Source organism: Oncorhynchus masou, chromosome 25, assembly GCF_036934945.1.
Source record: "Oncorhynchus masou masou isolate Uvic2021 chromosome 25, UVic_Omas_1.1, whole genome shotgun sequence".
NCBI classification, from domain to species: Eukaryota; Metazoa; Chordata; class Actinopteri; order Salmoniformes; family Salmonidae; genus Oncorhynchus; species Oncorhynchus masou.
The window spans coordinates 142,914-160,685 of NC_088236.1; the positions used below are offsets into that span (position 1 = coordinate 142,914).

The window sequence follows — 17,772 nt, forward strand, 5'->3', positions numbered from 1 at the left end:
AAGTTTGGGGTCACGTAGAAATTTTCTTATTTTTGAAAGAAAAGCACATTTTTGCCCATTTAAAATAACATCAAATTGATCAGAAATACAGGGTAGACATTTTTTATATTGTAAATGACTATTATAGATGGAAATGACATATTTTTTTTAATGGAATATCTACATTTTTATTTATTTTTTATTTCACCTATATTTAACCTTTATTTAACCAGATGCTAGTTGAGAACTGTGACCTGGCCAAGATAAAGCAAAGCAGTGCGACACAACAACACAGAGTTACACATAAACAAACGTACAGTTAATGACACAAAATTAAATAGAAAAATATATGTACAGTGTGTGCAAATGTAGAAGAGTAATAAATAGACCCTAGAGGTGAAAATAATTACAATTTAGCATTCATACTGGAGTGATAGATGTGCAGATGATGATGTGCAAGTAGAGATACTGGGGTACTGGAGCAAAAGAGCAGCAAAGTAAATAAAAACAGTATGTTGATGAGGTTGATGGATGGGCTATTTACAGATGGGCTGTGTACAGGTACAGTGATCGGTAAGCTGCTCAGGTTGTATCTCTGGATAAGCTGGTTATAATGGGAGAGGTCACAGCATGTGAGTGGAACTAGGGGCTCCATTGTAAACTAAAACAATGATAACTAACCTGAACAACAGTATACAAGGAATATTGACATATGAGAGAGAGACATACAGCGAGACATAAAGTAATCACGGGTGTTGATTGGGAGAGCTAGCTAAGACATCAACAGCTAATCGGCTAAAACAACAACAGGTAAAATGTTGATGACTAGGCAGAGAGGGTCGGTTAACTACACACACAGAGCCTGAGTTCGCGGCTGGGGCCGGCAGATTTTTCATTTATTTTTTATTTTTAAGTGTGCCAAATCGGAGCGCCTGTTGTCCGGACCTCTGGCAGTCTCTATGGGGGTGCCACAGGGTTCAATTCTCCGGACCTCTGGCAGTCTCTATGGGGGTGCCACAGGGTTCAATTCTCGGACCTCTGACAGTCTCTATGGGGATGCCACAGGGTTCAATTCTCCGGACCTCTGGCAGTCTCTATGGGGATGCCACAGGGTTCAATTCTCCGGACCTCTGGCAGTCTCTATGGGGGTGCCACAGGGTTAAATTCTCCGGACCTCTGGCAGTCTCTATGGGGGTGCCACAGGGTTCAATTCTCCGGACCTCTGGCAGTCTCTATGGGGGTGCCACAGGGTTCAATTCTCCGGACCTCTGGCAGTCTCTATGGGGGTGCCACAGGGTTCAATTCTCCGGACCTCTGGCAGTCTCTATGGGGGTGCCACAGGGTTCAATTCTCGGACCTCTGACAGTCTCTATGGGGGTGCCGCAGGGTTCAATTCTCGGACCTCTGACAGTCTCTATGGGGGTGCCGCAGGGTTCAATTCTCGGACCTCGGGCAGTCTCTATGGGGGTGCCACAGGGTTCAATTCTCCGGACCTCTGGCAGTCTCTATGGGGATGCCACAGGGTTCAATTCTCCGGACCTCTGGCAGTCTCTATGGGGATGCCACAGGGTTCAATTCTCCGGACCTCTGGCAGTCTCTATGGGGGTGCCACAGGGTTCAATTCTCGGCCGACTCTTTTCTCTGTATATATCAATGATGTCGCTCTTGCTGCTGGTGATTCTCTGATCCACCTCTACGCAGACGACACCATTCTGTATATATCTGGCCCTTCTTTGTGCTAACTAACCTCCAAACGAGCTTCAACGATTGCTGTCCGCAACCTCCCACCCGAATAGCATCACCACCCTGGATGGTTCCGACCTAGAATATGTGGACAACTATTAATACCTAGGTGTCTGGCAAGACTGTAACTCTCCTTCAGACTAATTTTAAGCATCTCCAATCAAAAATGTAATCTAGAATCGGCTTTCTATTTCGCAACAGTCCTCCTTCACTCACGCCGCCAAACTTACCCTAGTAAAACTGACTATCCTACCGAACCTCGACTTTGGCGATGTTATTTACAAAATAGCTTCCAATACTCTACTCTGCAAACTGGATGCAGTTTATCACAGTGCCATCCATTTTGTTACCAAATCACCTTATTTCTTTTTATTTATATTACCTTTATTTAACTAGGCAAATCAGTTAAGAACAATTTCTTATTTTCAATGACGGCCTAGGAACAGTGGGTTAACTGCCTGTTCAGGGGCAGAACGACAGATTTGTACCTTGTCGGCTCGGGGGTTTGAACTTGCAACCTTCCGGTTACTAGTCCAATGCTCTAACCACTAGGCTACCTGCCACCTCTACATTCTAACCACTAGGTTAGTCGGCTGGCCCTCGCTACATAGTCGGCTGGCCCTCGCTACATATTCGTCACCAGACCAACTGGCTCCAGGTCATCTACAAGTCTATGCTAGGTAAAGCTCTGCCTTATCTCAGTTCTCTGGTCACGATAACAACACCCACCCGTAGCACACGTTCCAGCAGGTATATCTCACTGATCATCCCCAAAGCCAACACCTAATTTGGCCACCTTTCCCTCCAGTTCTCTGCTGCCTGTGACTGGAACAAATTGCAAAAATCGCTAAAGTTGGAGACTTTTATTTCCCTCACCAACTTTAAACATCAACTATCTGAGCAGCTAACCGATCGCTGCAGCTGTATATAGTCCATCTGTAAATAGCCCACCCAATCTACCTCATCCCCATTGTTTTTACTTTGTTGACTTTTCTGCTCTTTTGCACACCAATATCTCTACTTGCACATCACCATTTGCTCATTTATCACTCGTGTTAATCTGATAAATTGTAACTATTCACTCCTATGGCCTATTTATTGCCTACCTCCTCATGCCTTTTGCACACACTGTATATAGACTTTCTTTTTTTCTACTGTGTCATTGATTAGAGGCACAAGCATTTCGCTACACTCGCATTAACATCTGCTAACCATGTGTATGTGACAAATAAAATTTGATTTGATTTGTTTGTGTTATTGGCTTTTTATTGTTTACTCCATGTGTAACTCTGTGGTTGTCTGTGTCACACTACTTTGCTTTATCTTGACCAGGTCGTAGTTGTAAATGAGAACTTGTTCTCAACTGGCCTACCTGGTTAAATAAAAGTGAAATAAAATCAAAAAATAAACACTGAACTCTATCTGAGAAGTAGTTGGTGAACCAGACGAGGCAGTCATTAGAGAAACCAAGGCTGTTGAGTCTGCTGATAAGAATGTGGTGATTGACAGAGTCAAAAGCCTTGGCCAGGTTGATGAAGACGGCTGCACAGTACTGTCTTTTATCAATTGCGATTACGATATCGTTTAGGGTTCGATTACAGGCTCAAAATGGCCATTAACAAAGAACTTTCTTATGAAACTCGTCCGTCTGTTCTTGTTCTGAGAAATGTAGGCTTTTCCATGCGAGAAATTGCCAAGAAACTGAAGATCTGTGTGGAGTTGGTCCCCCCTTTGCTGCAATAATAACCTCCACTCTTTTGGGAAGGCGTTCCACTAGATGTTGGAACATTGCTTTGGGGACTTGCTTCTATTCATCCACAAGAGCATTAGTGAGGTCGGACACTGATGTTGGGCGGTTAGGTCTGGCTCGCAGTCTGCATTCCAATTCATCTAAAGGTGGGGTTGAGGTCAGGGTTCTGTACAGGCCTGTCAAGTTCTACCACACTGACCTCGATTTGTCATGCTGAAACAGGAAAGAGCCTTTCCCAAACTGTTGCCACAAAGATGGAAGCATAGAATCGTCTAGAGTGTCATTGTATGCTGTAGCGTTAAGATTTCCCTTCACTGGAACTAAGGGGCCTGAACCATGAAAAACAGCCCAGACCATTATTCCTCCACCACCGAACTTTGAAGCTCAAAGCCTTCGGGCAGGTAGCATTCTCCTGGCATCCGCCAATCCCAGATTCGTATGTCGGACTGCCAGATGGTGAAGCGTGATTCATCACGCCAGAGAATGCGTTTCCAGAGTCCAATGGCACCGAGCTTTACACCACTCCAGCCGGCGCTTGGCATTGCGTATGGTGATCTTCGGTTTGTGTGCAGCTGCTAGGCCATGGAAACCCATTCATGAAGCTCCTGACAAACAGTTCTTGTGCTGACGTTGTTTCTGGAGGCAGTTTGGAACACGCTTCAGCACTCGGCAGCACTGTTCTGTGAGCTTGTGTGGCCTACCACTTCGCGGCTGAGCTGTTGTTGCTCCTAGACGTTTCCATTTCACAATAACAGCACTTCCAGTTGACAAGGGCAGCTCTAGCAGGGCAGAAATTTGACAAACTGACTTGTTGGAAAGGTGGCATCCTGTGATGGTGCCATGTTGAAAGTCCCTGAGCTCTTCAGTAAGACCATTCTACTGACAATGTTTGTCTATGGAGATTGCATCGCTGTGTGCTAGATTTTATAGGCCTGTCAGCAACAGGTGTGGCTGAAATTCTAATCCACTAATTTGAAGGGGTGTCCACATACTTTTGTACAAGCCAAACAAGCTACTGCCACCTTGTGTTCTGGGGTATTTTGACACTATTGGATCAGTGAGGTATCTGTGATATATGAACAAACATACAGTGAACTGCCGAGGTGTTAAGCACCTTTCAGCAGTCCGTATCAGGGTTTCAGAGCCCTAGATGAACGGGCAGAACCAGCACAAGACTCAACGGACACTTGTTGTTTCTGTCTTTAGCTACAACTGATTCATAACCCTTCTCTGTTATGTAACGCTGGAATGGTAGCCTGGTAGCCATGTGCTGGGCACTCATTTCTAGCAGCTACTCGGTACCACTTAGGTGTGTGGTAGAAGTGTACATGCATGTCTGCTGTTGCACATAATCAGCCCACTTCTCCCTAATGCTTGTTCACCTCGCTGCTTATATAGACTCAGCTGAGTATTCAAATAGTGTTGGTGAATTCTAGAAGCAGGACATTCCAGTGGTAGTTGATCAGATGATGCTGAAGCCAAGTCTCTAACTGTTTCCAGTTCAGTAGCCTCATGGAACCAGACAGACTGTCTCTGGATGCAGATCAGAGAACGAGTCAGGTGTTCTACTCCTTGAAGACAGACTCCTGTTGTACTCTTTAACTGCCTCCTCTGAACACTTTTAAAAACAGACTCCTGCTTTAGTATTTGAGTGTCGTCCTCGGCTATTGTACTTTTCGTGTGTCCCCCTCTGTCTATATCTGTCCTCTTCCTGTGTCCCCCTCTGTCTATATCTGTCCTCTTCTTGTGTCCCCTACTGTCTATATCTGTCCTCTTCCTGTGTCCCCTTCTTTCTATATTTGTCCTCTTCCTGTGTCCCCTTCTGTCTATATCTGTCCCCTTCTGTCTATATCTGTCCTCTTCCTGTGTCCCCTTCTGTCTATATCTGTCTATCTGTCCCCGTCTGTCCATATCTATCCACGTCTGTCTATATCTGTCCTCTTCCTCTGTCCCCTTCTGTCTATATCTGTCCTCTTCCTGTGTTCCCTTCTGTCTATATCTGTCCTCTTCCTGTGTCTACTTCTACATCTGACTCCTCCCCTCTTCTGTGATTGGTCCAGATCGGGGTCAGCTACAGGTGTCCAGTGAAGTCATCCAGAGTTCAGAGGTTAGCCAGACGGAGGTAGTGTCACATGACCCCAGGTCCCCGCCCAGCCCGGCCACGCTGAAGCACCGCATGGACCAGCAGATGTCCAGCGCCTTGAACGGTACGGCGCCAGAACTGCTACTAATCTGGCAACACACAGAACTACTACCAATCTGACAACACACAGACCTACTACTCATCTGGCAACACACAGAACTACTACTCATCTGGCAACACACAGAACTACTACCAATCTGGCAACACACAGACCTACTACCAATCTGGAAACACACAGAACTACTACTAATCTGACAACACACAGAACTACTACCAATCTGACAACACACAGAACTACTACTAATCTGACAACACACAGAACTGCTACTAATCTGACAACACACAGAACTGCTACCAATCTGGCAACACACAGAACTACTACCAATCTGGCAACACACAGAACTACTACTAATCTGACAACACACAGACCTACTACCAATCTGGCAACACACAGACCTACTACTAATCTGACAACACACAGAACTGCTACCAATCTGACAACACACAGAACTACTACCAATCTGACAACACACAGAACTGCTACCAATCTGACAACACACAGACCTACTACTAATCTGACAACACACAGAACTACGACCAATCTGACAACACACAGACCTACTACCAATCTGACAACACACAGAACTACTACCAATCTGACAACACACAGAACTACTACTAATCTGACAACACACAGAACTACTACTAATCTGACAACACACAGAACTACTACTAATCTGACAACACACAGAACTACTACTAATCTGACAACACACAGAACTATTACTAATCTGACAACCAATGGAACTACTACCAATCTGACAACACACAGACCTACTACCAATCTGACAACACACAGACCTACTACCAATCTGACAACACACAGAACTACTACTAATCTGACAACACACAGACCTACTACTAATCTGACAACACACAGAACTACTACTAATCTGACAACACACAGAACTACTACTAATCTGGCAACACACAGAACTACTACTAATCTGGCAACACACAGAACTACTACTATTCTGGCAACACACAGAACTACTACTAATCTGACAACACACAGAACTACTACTAATCTGACAACACACAGAACTACTACCAATCTGACAACACACAGAACTGCTACCAATCTGACAACACACAGACCTACTACTAATCTGACAACACACAGACCTACGACCAATCTGACAACACACAGACCTACTACCAATCTGACAACACACAGAACTACTACCAATCTGACAACACACAGAACTACTACTAATCTGACAACACACAGAACTACTACTAATCTGACAACACACAGAACTACTACTAATCTGACAACACACATAACTATTACTAATCTGACAACCAATGGAACTACTACCAATCTGACAACACACAGACCTACTACCAATCTGACAACACACAGACCTACTACCAATCTGACAACACACAGAACTACTACTAATCTGACAACACACAGACCTACTACTAATCTGACAACACACAGAACTACTACTAATCTGACAACACACAGAACTACTACTAATCTGGCAACACACAGAACTACTACTAATCTGGCAACACACAGAACTACTACTATTCTGGCAACACACAGAACTACTACTATTCTGGCAACACACAGAACTACTACTAATCTGACAACACACAGAACTACTACCAATCTGGCAACACACAGAACTACTACTAATCTGACAACCAATGGAACTACTACCAATCTGGCAACACACAGAACTACTACTAATCTGACAACCAATGGAACTACTTCCAATCTGGCAACACACACACACACACACACACACACACACACACACACACACACACACACATTACTCCTGCACGATACCATGCTACGGCTGGACTGGCCTCTCAATCTGGCAACGCTTCTCAGGCACAGAACTCTACTGTTCCCTACTACTGTTGGAAAACACCCACAGCCCATTTATAATGTTTGAGATAGCTGGAGCTGTAGGACTTGTTACCCTGCTTGTTACCCAGAGACACAGGGGCTAGCTGGAGGCCTTGTTACCCTGCTACACAGACACAGGGGCTAGCTAGAGGCCTTGTTACCCTGCTACACAGACACTGGGGCTAGCTGGAGGCCTTGTTACCCTGCTACACAGACACAGGGGCTAGCTAAAGGCCTTGTTACCCTGCTACACAGACACTGGGGCTAGCTGGAGGCCTTGTTACCCTGCTAAACAGACACAGGGGCTAGCTAGAGGCCTTGTTACCCTGCTACACAGACACAGGGGTTAGCTAAAGGCCTTGTTACCCTGCTACACAGACACTGGGGTTAGCTAGAGGCCTTGTTACCCTGCTACACAGACACTGGGCTAGCTAGAGGCCTTGTTACCCTGCTACACAGACACAGGGGTTAGCTAGAGGCCTTGTTACCCTGCTACACAGACACTGGGTTAGCTGGAGGCCTTGTTACCCTGCTAAACAGACACAGGGGCTAGCTAAAGGCCTTGTTACCCTGCTACACAGACACTGGGTTAGCTAAAGGCCTTGTTACCCTGCTACACAGACACAGGGGCTAGCTAAAGGCCTTGTTACCCTGCTACACAGACACAGGGGTTAGCTAAAGGCCTTGTTACCCTGCTACACAGACACAGGGGTTAGCTAAAGGCCTTGTTACCCTGCTACACAGACACAGGGGCTAGCTAAAGGCCTTGTTACCCTGCTACACAGACACAGGGGTTAGCTAGAGGCCTTGTTACCCTGCTACACAGACACAGGGGCTAGCTAAAGGCCTTGTTACCCTGCTACACAGACACTAGGTTAAGTAAGGTAAGCATTTCACTGTGAGGTCTAGTACACCTGTTGTATTCAGCATTTCACTGTGAGGTCTAGTACACCTGTTGTATTCAGCATTTCACTGTGAGGTCTACTACACCTGTTGTATTCAGCATTTCACTGTGAGGTCTAGCTAGACCTGTTGTATTCAGCATTTCACTGTGAGGTCTACTACACCTGTTGTATTCAGCATTTCACTGTGAGGTCTACTACACCTGTTGTATTCAGCATTTCACTGTGAGGTCTACTACACCTGTTATATTCAGCATTTCACTGTGAGGTCTACTACACCTGTTGTATTCAGCATTTCACTGTGAGGTCTACTACACCTGTTGTATTCAGCATTTCACTGTGAGGTCTACTACACCTGTTGTATTCAGCATTTCACTGTGAGGTCTTCCCCTGTTGTATTCAGCATTTCACTGTAAGGTCTACTACACCTGTTGTAGTCAGCATTTCAGTGTGAGGTCTACTACACCTGTTGTATTCAGCATTTCACTGTGAGGTCTACTACACCTGTTGTATTCAGCATTTCACTGTGAGGTCTACTACACCTGTTGTATTCAGCATTTCACTGTGAGGTCTACTACACCTGTTGTATTCAGCATTTCACTGTGAGGTCTACTACACCTGTTGTATTCAGCATTTCACTGTGAGGTCTACTACACCTGTTATATTCAGCATTTCACTGTGAGGTCTACTACACCTGTTGTATTCAGTATTTCACTGTGAGGTCTACTATACCTGTTGTAGTCAGCATTTCACTGTGAGGTCTACTACACCTGTTGTATTCAGCATTTCACTGTGAGGTCTACTACACCTGTTGTATTCAGCATTTCACTGTGAGGTCTAGCTAGACCTGTTGTATTCAGCATTTCACTGTGAGGTCTACTACACCTGTTGTATTCAGCATTTCACTGTGAGGTCTACTACACCTGTTGTATTCAGCATTTCACTGTGAGGTCTACTACACCTGTTATATTCAGCATTTCACTGTGAGGTCTACTACACCTGTTGTATTCAGCATTTCACTGTGAGGTCTACTACACCTGTTGTAGTCAGCATTTCAGTGTGAGGTCTACTACACCTGTTGTATTCAGCATTTCCCTGTGAGGTCTACTACACCTGTTGTAGTCAGCATTTCAGTGTGAGGTCTACTACACCTGTTGTATTCAGCATTTCACTGTGAGGTCTACTACACCTGTTGTATTCAGCATTTCACTGTGAGGTCTACTACACCTGTTGTATTCAGCATTTCACTGTGAGGTCTACTACACCTGTTGTATTCAGCATTTCACTGTGAGGTCTACTACACCTGTTGTATTCAGCATTTCACTGTGAGGTCTACTACACCTGTTGTATTCAGCATTTCACTGTGAGGTCTACTACACCTGTTGTATTCAGCATTTCACTGTGAGGTCTACTACACCTGTTGTATTCAGCATTTCACTGTGAGGTCTACTACACCTGTTGTATTCAGCATTTCACTGTGAGGTCTACTACACCTGTTGTATTCAGCATTTCACTGTGAGGTCTACTACACCTGTTATATTCAGCATTTCACTGTGAGGTCTACTACACCTGTTGTATTCAGCATTTCACTGTGAGGTCTACTACACCTGTTGTATTCAGCATTTCACTGTGAGGTCTACTACACCTGTTGTATTCAGCATTTCACTGTGAGGTCTACTACACCTGTTGTATTCAGCATTTCACTGTGAGGTCTACTACACCTGTTATATTCAGCATTTCACTGTGAGGTCTACTACACCTGTTGTATTCAGCATTTCACTCTGAGGTCTACTACACCTGTTGTATTCAGCATTTCACTGTGAGGTCTACTACACCTGTTGTATTCAGCATTTCACTGTGAGGTCTACTACACCTGTTGTATTCAGCATTTCACTGTGAGGTCTACTACACCTGTTGTATTCAGCATTTTTACTGTAAGGTCTACTACACCTGTTGTATTCAGCATTTCACTGTGAGGTCTACTACACCTGTTGTATTCAGCATTTCACTGTGAGGTCTACTACACCTGTTGTATTCAGCATTTCACTGTGAGGTCTACTACACCTGTTGTATTCAGCATTTCACTGTGAGGTCTACTACACCTGTTATATTCAGCATTTCACTGTGAGGTCTACTACACCTGTTGTATTCAGCATTTCACTCTGAGGTCTACTACACCTGTTGTATTCAGCATTTCACTGTGAGGTCTACTACACCTGTTGTATTCAGCATTTCACTGTGAGGTCTACTACACCTGTTGTATTCAGCATTTCACTGTGAGGTCTACTACACCTGTTGTATTCAGCATTTTTACTGTAAGGTCTACTACACCTGTTGTATTCAGCATTTCACTGTGAGGTCTACTACACCTGTTGTATTCAGCATTTCACTGTGAGGTCTACTACACCTGTTGTATTCAGCATTTCACTGTGAGGTCTTCACCTGTTGTATTCAGCATTTCACTGTAAGGTCTACTACACCTGTTGTATTCAGCATTTCACTGTAAGGTCTACTACACCTGTTGTAGTCAGCATTTCAGTGTGAGGTCTACTACACCTGTTGTATTCAGCATTTCACTGTGAGGTCTACTACACCTGTTGTATTCAGCATTTCACTGTGAGGTCTACTACACCTGTTGTATTCAGCATTTCACTGTAAGGTCTACTACACCTGTTGTATTCAGCATTTCACTGTAAGGTCTACTACACCTGTTGTATTCAGCATTTCACTGTGAGGTCTACTACACCTGTTGTATTCAGCATTTCACTGTGAGGTCTACTACACCTGTTGTATTCAGCATTTCACTGTGAGGTCTACCTGTTGTATTCAGCATTTCACTGTGAGGTCTACTACACCTGTTGTATTCAGCATTTCACTGTAAGGTCTACTACACCTGTTGTAGTCAGCATTTCACTGTAAGGTCTACTACACCTGTTGTAGTCAGCATTTCACTGTGAGGTCTACTACACCTGTTGTATTCAGCATTTCACTGTGAGGTCTACTACACCTGTTGTATTCAGCATTTCACTGTGAGGTCTACTACACCTGTTGTAGTCAGCATTTCACTGTAAGGTCTACTTCACCTGTTGTATTCAGCATTTCACTGTAAGGTCTACTACACCTGTTGTATTCAGCATTTTTACTGTAAGGTCTACTACACCTGTTGTATTCAGCATTTCACTGTGAGGTCTACTACACCTGTTGTATTCAACATTTCACTGTGAGGTCTACTATACCTGTTGTAGTCAGCATTTCACTGTAAGGTCTACTACACCTGTTGTATTCAGCATTTCACTGTGAGGTCTACTACACCTGTTGTATTCAGTATTTCACTGAGGTCTACTACACCTGTTGTATTCAGCATTTCACTGTGAGGTCTACTACACCTGTTGTATTCAGCATTTCACTGTGAGGTCTACTACACCTGTTGTATTCAGCATTTCACTGTGAGGTCTACTACACCTGTTGCATTCAGCATTTCACTGTGAGGTCTACTACACCTGTTGTATTCAGCATTTCACTGTGAGGTCTACTACACTGTTGTATTCAGCATTTCACTGTGAGGTCTACTACACCTGTTGTATTCAGCATTTCACTGTGAGGTCTACTACACCTGTTGTATTCAGCATTTCACTGTGAGGTCTACTACACCTGTTGTATTCAGCATTTCACTGTGAGGTCTACTACACCTGTTGTATTCAGCATTTCACTGTAAGGTCTACTACACCTGTTGTATTCAGCATTTCACTGTGAGGTCTTCACCTGTTGTATTCAGCATTTCACTGTGAGGTCTACTACACCTGTTGTATTCAGCATTTCACTGTGAGGTCTACTACACCTGTTGTATTCAGCATTTCACTGTGAGGTCTACTACACCTGTTGTATTCAGCATTTCACTGTGAGGTCTACTACACCTGTTGTATTCAGCATTTCACTGTGAGGTCTACTACACCTGTTGTATTCAGCATTTCACTGTGAGGTCTACTACACCTGTTGTATTCAGCATTTCACTGTGAGGTCTACTACACCTGTTGTATTCAGCATTTCACTGTGAGGTCTACTACACCTGTTGTATTCAGCATTTCACTGTGAGGTCTACTACACCTGTTTTATTCGGCGCATGTGACTAATAACATTTGATTCGATCTGACATGGGTCCTTTTGTTCGATGGATCAGGGGTCATGAACAATATAGGTGACATACCGTACATTCATGTCCTCCAGATTTATATGTTCATTAATAAGTGTTGTCTCCTGCCTTTCATTCATCCCTCCCAGGTCGTAAGAGCGCTCTGAAGTCCATCATGAAGAAGAAAGATGCCCGCCAGGGTTCTTTGGGAACCAAGAAGAACCTACAGTTTGTAGGAGTCAATGGAGGGTCAGTCTGCAGGATGTAGTTATTACAACAGGTCCTAGAGCAGTGGTATTCACAGTCGGGGTTACGACTCAGGTAATTGCAGTGGGGTTGCCAGAAATTCTGTAGAATAAAACCGGGGCCCTGCTGAGAAAGTTTGAATACCACTGGTCTAGAGACTGTGATTTGATCTTTTCAATGCAAACAGCAAATAGTAGAATCATTGAATGTGTATCTCTGTAGTGAGTTTGTATCAGTAGCCATTTTGAATGTGTATCTCTGTAGTGCGTTCGTATCAGTAGCCATTTTGAATGTGTATCTCTGTAGTGAGTTTGTATCAGTAGCCATTTTGAATGTGTATCTCTGTAGTGCGTTCGTATCAGTAGCCATTTTGAATGTGTATCTCTGTAGTGAGTTTGTATCAGTAGCCATTTTGAATGTGTATCTCTGTAGTGCGTTCGTATCAGTAGACATTTTGAATGTGTATCTCTGTAGTGCGTTCGTATCAGTAGACATTTTGAATGTGTATCTCTGTAGTGCGTTCGTATCAGTAGACATTTTGAATGTGTATCTCTGTAGTGCGTTCGTATCAGTAGACATTTTGAATGTGTATCTCTGTAGTGCGTTCGTATCAGTAGCCATTAAACAAAAATAATAATCAGAGACCACAATGGAAATAAATGGGCAACTTTTGCAATCCCAGCTTATATTATTGTTCACTATTATTATTAGTCACATTTCAACAAATCTACTGAGTATATACTGTATGTGTTTTCAAATCAATCAGTCAATCAACAGTATCTACCGGCAGCCCAAATCAATCAGCAGTATCTACGGGCAGCCCAAATCAATCAGCAGTATCTACGGGCAGCCCAAATCAATCAGCAGTATCTACGGGCAGCCCAAATCAATCAGCAGTATCTACGGGCAGCCCAAATCAATCAGCAGTATCTACGGGCAGCCCAAATCAATCAGCAGTATCTACGGGCAGCCCAAATCAATCAGCAGTATCTACGGGCAGCCCAAATCAATCAGCAGTATCTACGGGCAGCCCAAATCAATCAGCAGTATCTACGGGCAGCCCAAATCAATCAGCAGCCCAAATGCAGGAACAAGTATGATGTAGTATTATGCTGCTGGCTGGTTGTGTTTTCTTTCTGAAACCTGACTGACATGCAGTAGTTCTGTGAGATAGTGTTGACTTTGTCTTCCCCTGTTGGCGTTCTGATGCAGGTACGAGACAACGTCGAGTGATGAATCAGAGGACAGCAGCTCCTCTGATACAGAAGAAGAGGAGGAGGAGGAAGAAGAGGAGGAAGAGGAGGAGGAGGGGAATGTGTTCGGAGGAGAAGAGGAAGCTGAAGAGAGGAACACAGAGGAATTCCAGAACGAGGGAGCAGTGGAAGCGGGAAGGAGTGAAGAGGAGGGAGGAGGAGACAAGCTAGAGATGAGAGAGAGGTGGGTTGAGTGAATTCAGGGGAGAAATGAATAGTGCGAGTACGCCGTACCGGTAAAACAAAATTTATCACAATCATTTAAATGAAATGCCAAGAAAAATCAATTACACCATTATCACATGTCAGCTCCATGAACAAATGATACAAATATTTAGTGTTCGAACAGCCTCCTGTGAAGTTGTGACTTGCGACATAGTTTCCTGAATCGGGTCACATAAAGGAAATGAAAGGAAACACATAAAAAAAAAAAAATAAAGGAAGTAGGAGAACAACTCGTAGGCAAACCGATAGTCCAGCCATCCACATGTTGTCTTCCCCATTTAGTAGCAACTCCTCCAACACTCGATTTCATCCATGAACTTTTTCCTCATTGAGGAGACATCTTCTTTCGTCTCCAAACTTCCATTGAACTTTTCTAGACTCTTTTCAGTAGACAGAGACTGCAAAGAAACCCTTAAATTATTGTGAAGGTAACTGTTTTCACAAGCTGTGGTACTTACTTAATTGTGAGAAGCCATGCTTGTTGCTGTGATCAAACAGTTTTTTTAATGCTTTTAAGAAAAACTGGGAACTCGAGTGGTCTTTAGGTGTAGAGGGATTCCGACTTTGAATTCCAAGTTGGATGACCGTTCAAAACCTTTTCCCAGTTGGAGCTAGTTTTTTCCCAGTTTTCTTGAACGCACTGAAGTCTGAAGTCGGATATTTCAGAGTTCCAAGTTGCTGTTTTCAATTGCGGCATTTCTACCACTGTTTTTGTTGTTGTTGTTGCGCACCAGTTCCCTACATTATCACTGCAAGCGCTATTTGAGTCACTAGATACTCTACACGCCCACGTTCTGGACACAGAGGGACTGATCGAACAGCCAATGAAAAGGTATCCTCCCAGGCACAGCGAGGAGAATAAGAGAGAGGGGTTGTACACCGAAGTTACACATAGTCGAATTCAATACGTAACTTCCAAACTTCTGACATTTAATAAATTACTAATTACATGACCCTCCCTGGACTAAATTTAAAAAAAGCGAAACCCTCTCCCATTTTCCTCCGGGTAACAGTTGCATTAATTTCGACCGGTCCCTAAACGTAATTCTGTGACTAGACCCACTGAGATCGTACTACATTAATAGGGGTTCTATACGTATTTCTGTGACTAGACCCACTGAGATCATACTACATTAATAGGGGTTCTATATGTAATTCTGTGACTAGACCCACTGACATCGTACTACATTAATAGGGGTTCTATATGTAATTCTATGATTAGACCCAGTGAGATCATACTACATTAATAGGGGTTCTATACGTAATTCTGTGACTAGACCCACTGAGATCATACTACATTAATAGGGGTTCTATATGTAATTCTATGATTAGACCCACTGAGATCATACTACATTAATAGGGGTTCTATATGTAATTCTATGATTAGACCCACTGAGATCATACTACATTAATAGGGGTTCTATATGTAATTCTGTGATTAGACCCACTGAGATGATACTACATTAATAGGGGTTCTATATGTAATTCTGTGATTAGACCCACTGAGATCATACTACATTAATAGGGGTTCTATATGTAATTCTGTGATTAGACCCACTGAGATCATACTACATTAATAGGGGTTCTATATGTAATTCTATGATTAGACCCACTGAGATCATACTACATTAATAGGGGTTCTATATGTAATTCTGTGACTAGACCCACTGAGATCATACTACATTAATAGGGGTTCTATATGTAATTCTGTGATTAGACCCACTGACATGATACTACATTAATAGGGTTCTATATGTAATTCTATGATTAGACCCACTGACATCATACTACATTAATAGATCATTACTACATTAATAGGGGTTCTATATGTAATTCTGTGACTAGACCCACTGAGATCATACTACATTAATAGGGGTTCTATATGTAATTCTATGATTAGACCCACTGAGATCATACTACATTAATAGGGGTTCTATATGTAATTCTATGATTAGACCCACTGAGATCATACTACATTAATAGGGGTTCTATATGTAATTCTATGATTAGACCCACTGAGATCATACTACATTAATAGGGGTTCTATATGTAATTCTATGATTAGACCCACTGAGATCATACTACATTAATAGGGGTTCTATATGTAATTCTATGATTAGACCCACTGAGATCATACTACATTAATAGGGGTTCTATATGTAATTCTATGATTAGACCCACTGAGATCATACTACATTAATAGGGGTTCTATATGTAATTCTATGATTAGACCCACTGAGATCATACTACATTAATAGGGGTTCTACATTATTAGGGGTTCTATATGTAATTCTATGATTAGACCCAGTGAGATCGTACTACATTAATAGGGGTTCTATATGTAATTCTGTGACTAGACCCACTGAGATCATACTACATTAATAGGGGTGCTATATGTAATTCTATGATTAGACCCACTGAGATCGTCCTAATTTATTCGGGGTTCTATATGTAATTCTATGATTAGACCCAGTGAGATCATACTACATTAATAGGGGTTCTATATGTAATTCTGTGACTAGACCCACTGAGATCATACTACATTATTAGGGGTTCTATATGTAATTCTATGATTAGACCCACTGAGATCATACTACATTAATAGGGGTTCTATATGTAATTATATGATTAGACCCACTGAGATCATACTACATTAATAGGGGTTCTATATGTAATTCTATGATTAGACCCACTGAGATCATACTACATTAATAGGGGTTCTATATGTAATTCTGTGATTAGACCCACTGAGATCATACTACATTAATAGGGGTTCTATATGTAATTCTGTGATTAGACTCACTGAGATCATACTACATTAATAGGGGTTCTATATGTAATTCTATGATTAGACCCACTGAGATCATACTACATTAATAGGGGTTCTATATGTAATTCTGTGACTAGACCCACTGAGATCATACTACATTAATAGGGGTTCTATATGTAATTCTATGATTAGACTCACTGAGATCATACTACATTAATAGGGGTTCTATATGTAATTCTATGATTAGACCCACTGAGATCATACTACATTAATAGTGGTTCTATATGTAATTCTGTGATTAGACCCACTGAGATCATACTACATTAATAGGGGTTCTATATGTAATTCTATGATTAGACCCACTGAGATCATACTACATTAATAGGGGTTCTATATGTAATTCTATGATTAGACCCACTGAGATCATACTACATTAATAGGGGTTCTATATGTAATTCTGTGACTAGACCCACTGAGATCATACTACATTAATAGGGGTTCTATATGTAATTCTGTGACTAGACCCACTGAGATCATACTACATTAATATGGGTTCTATATGTAATTCTATGATTAGACTCACTGAGATCATACTACATTAATAGGGGTTCTATATGTAATTCTATGATTAGACTCACTGAGATCATACTACATTAATAGGGGTTCTATATGTAATTCTGTGACTAGACCCACTGAGATCATACT

At 42.5% G+C, this 17,772-nt stretch overlaps 1 protein-coding gene across 1 annotated transcript in view; it reads left to right on the forward strand.

Moving 5' to 3' along the window:
• Positions 1 to 17,772, forward strand: part of kank1a (KN motif and ankyrin repeat domains 1a) — a 122,379-nt gene that overhangs the window by 95,997 nt on the left and 8,610 nt on the right. The window contains 3 exon segments of the mRNA XM_064936525.1: positions 5,533 to 5,679; positions 12,723 to 12,822; positions 14,032 to 14,256. Of these exon segments, the coding sequence (XP_064792597.1) occupies positions 5,533 to 5,679; positions 12,723 to 12,822; positions 14,032 to 14,256 (472 nt within the window).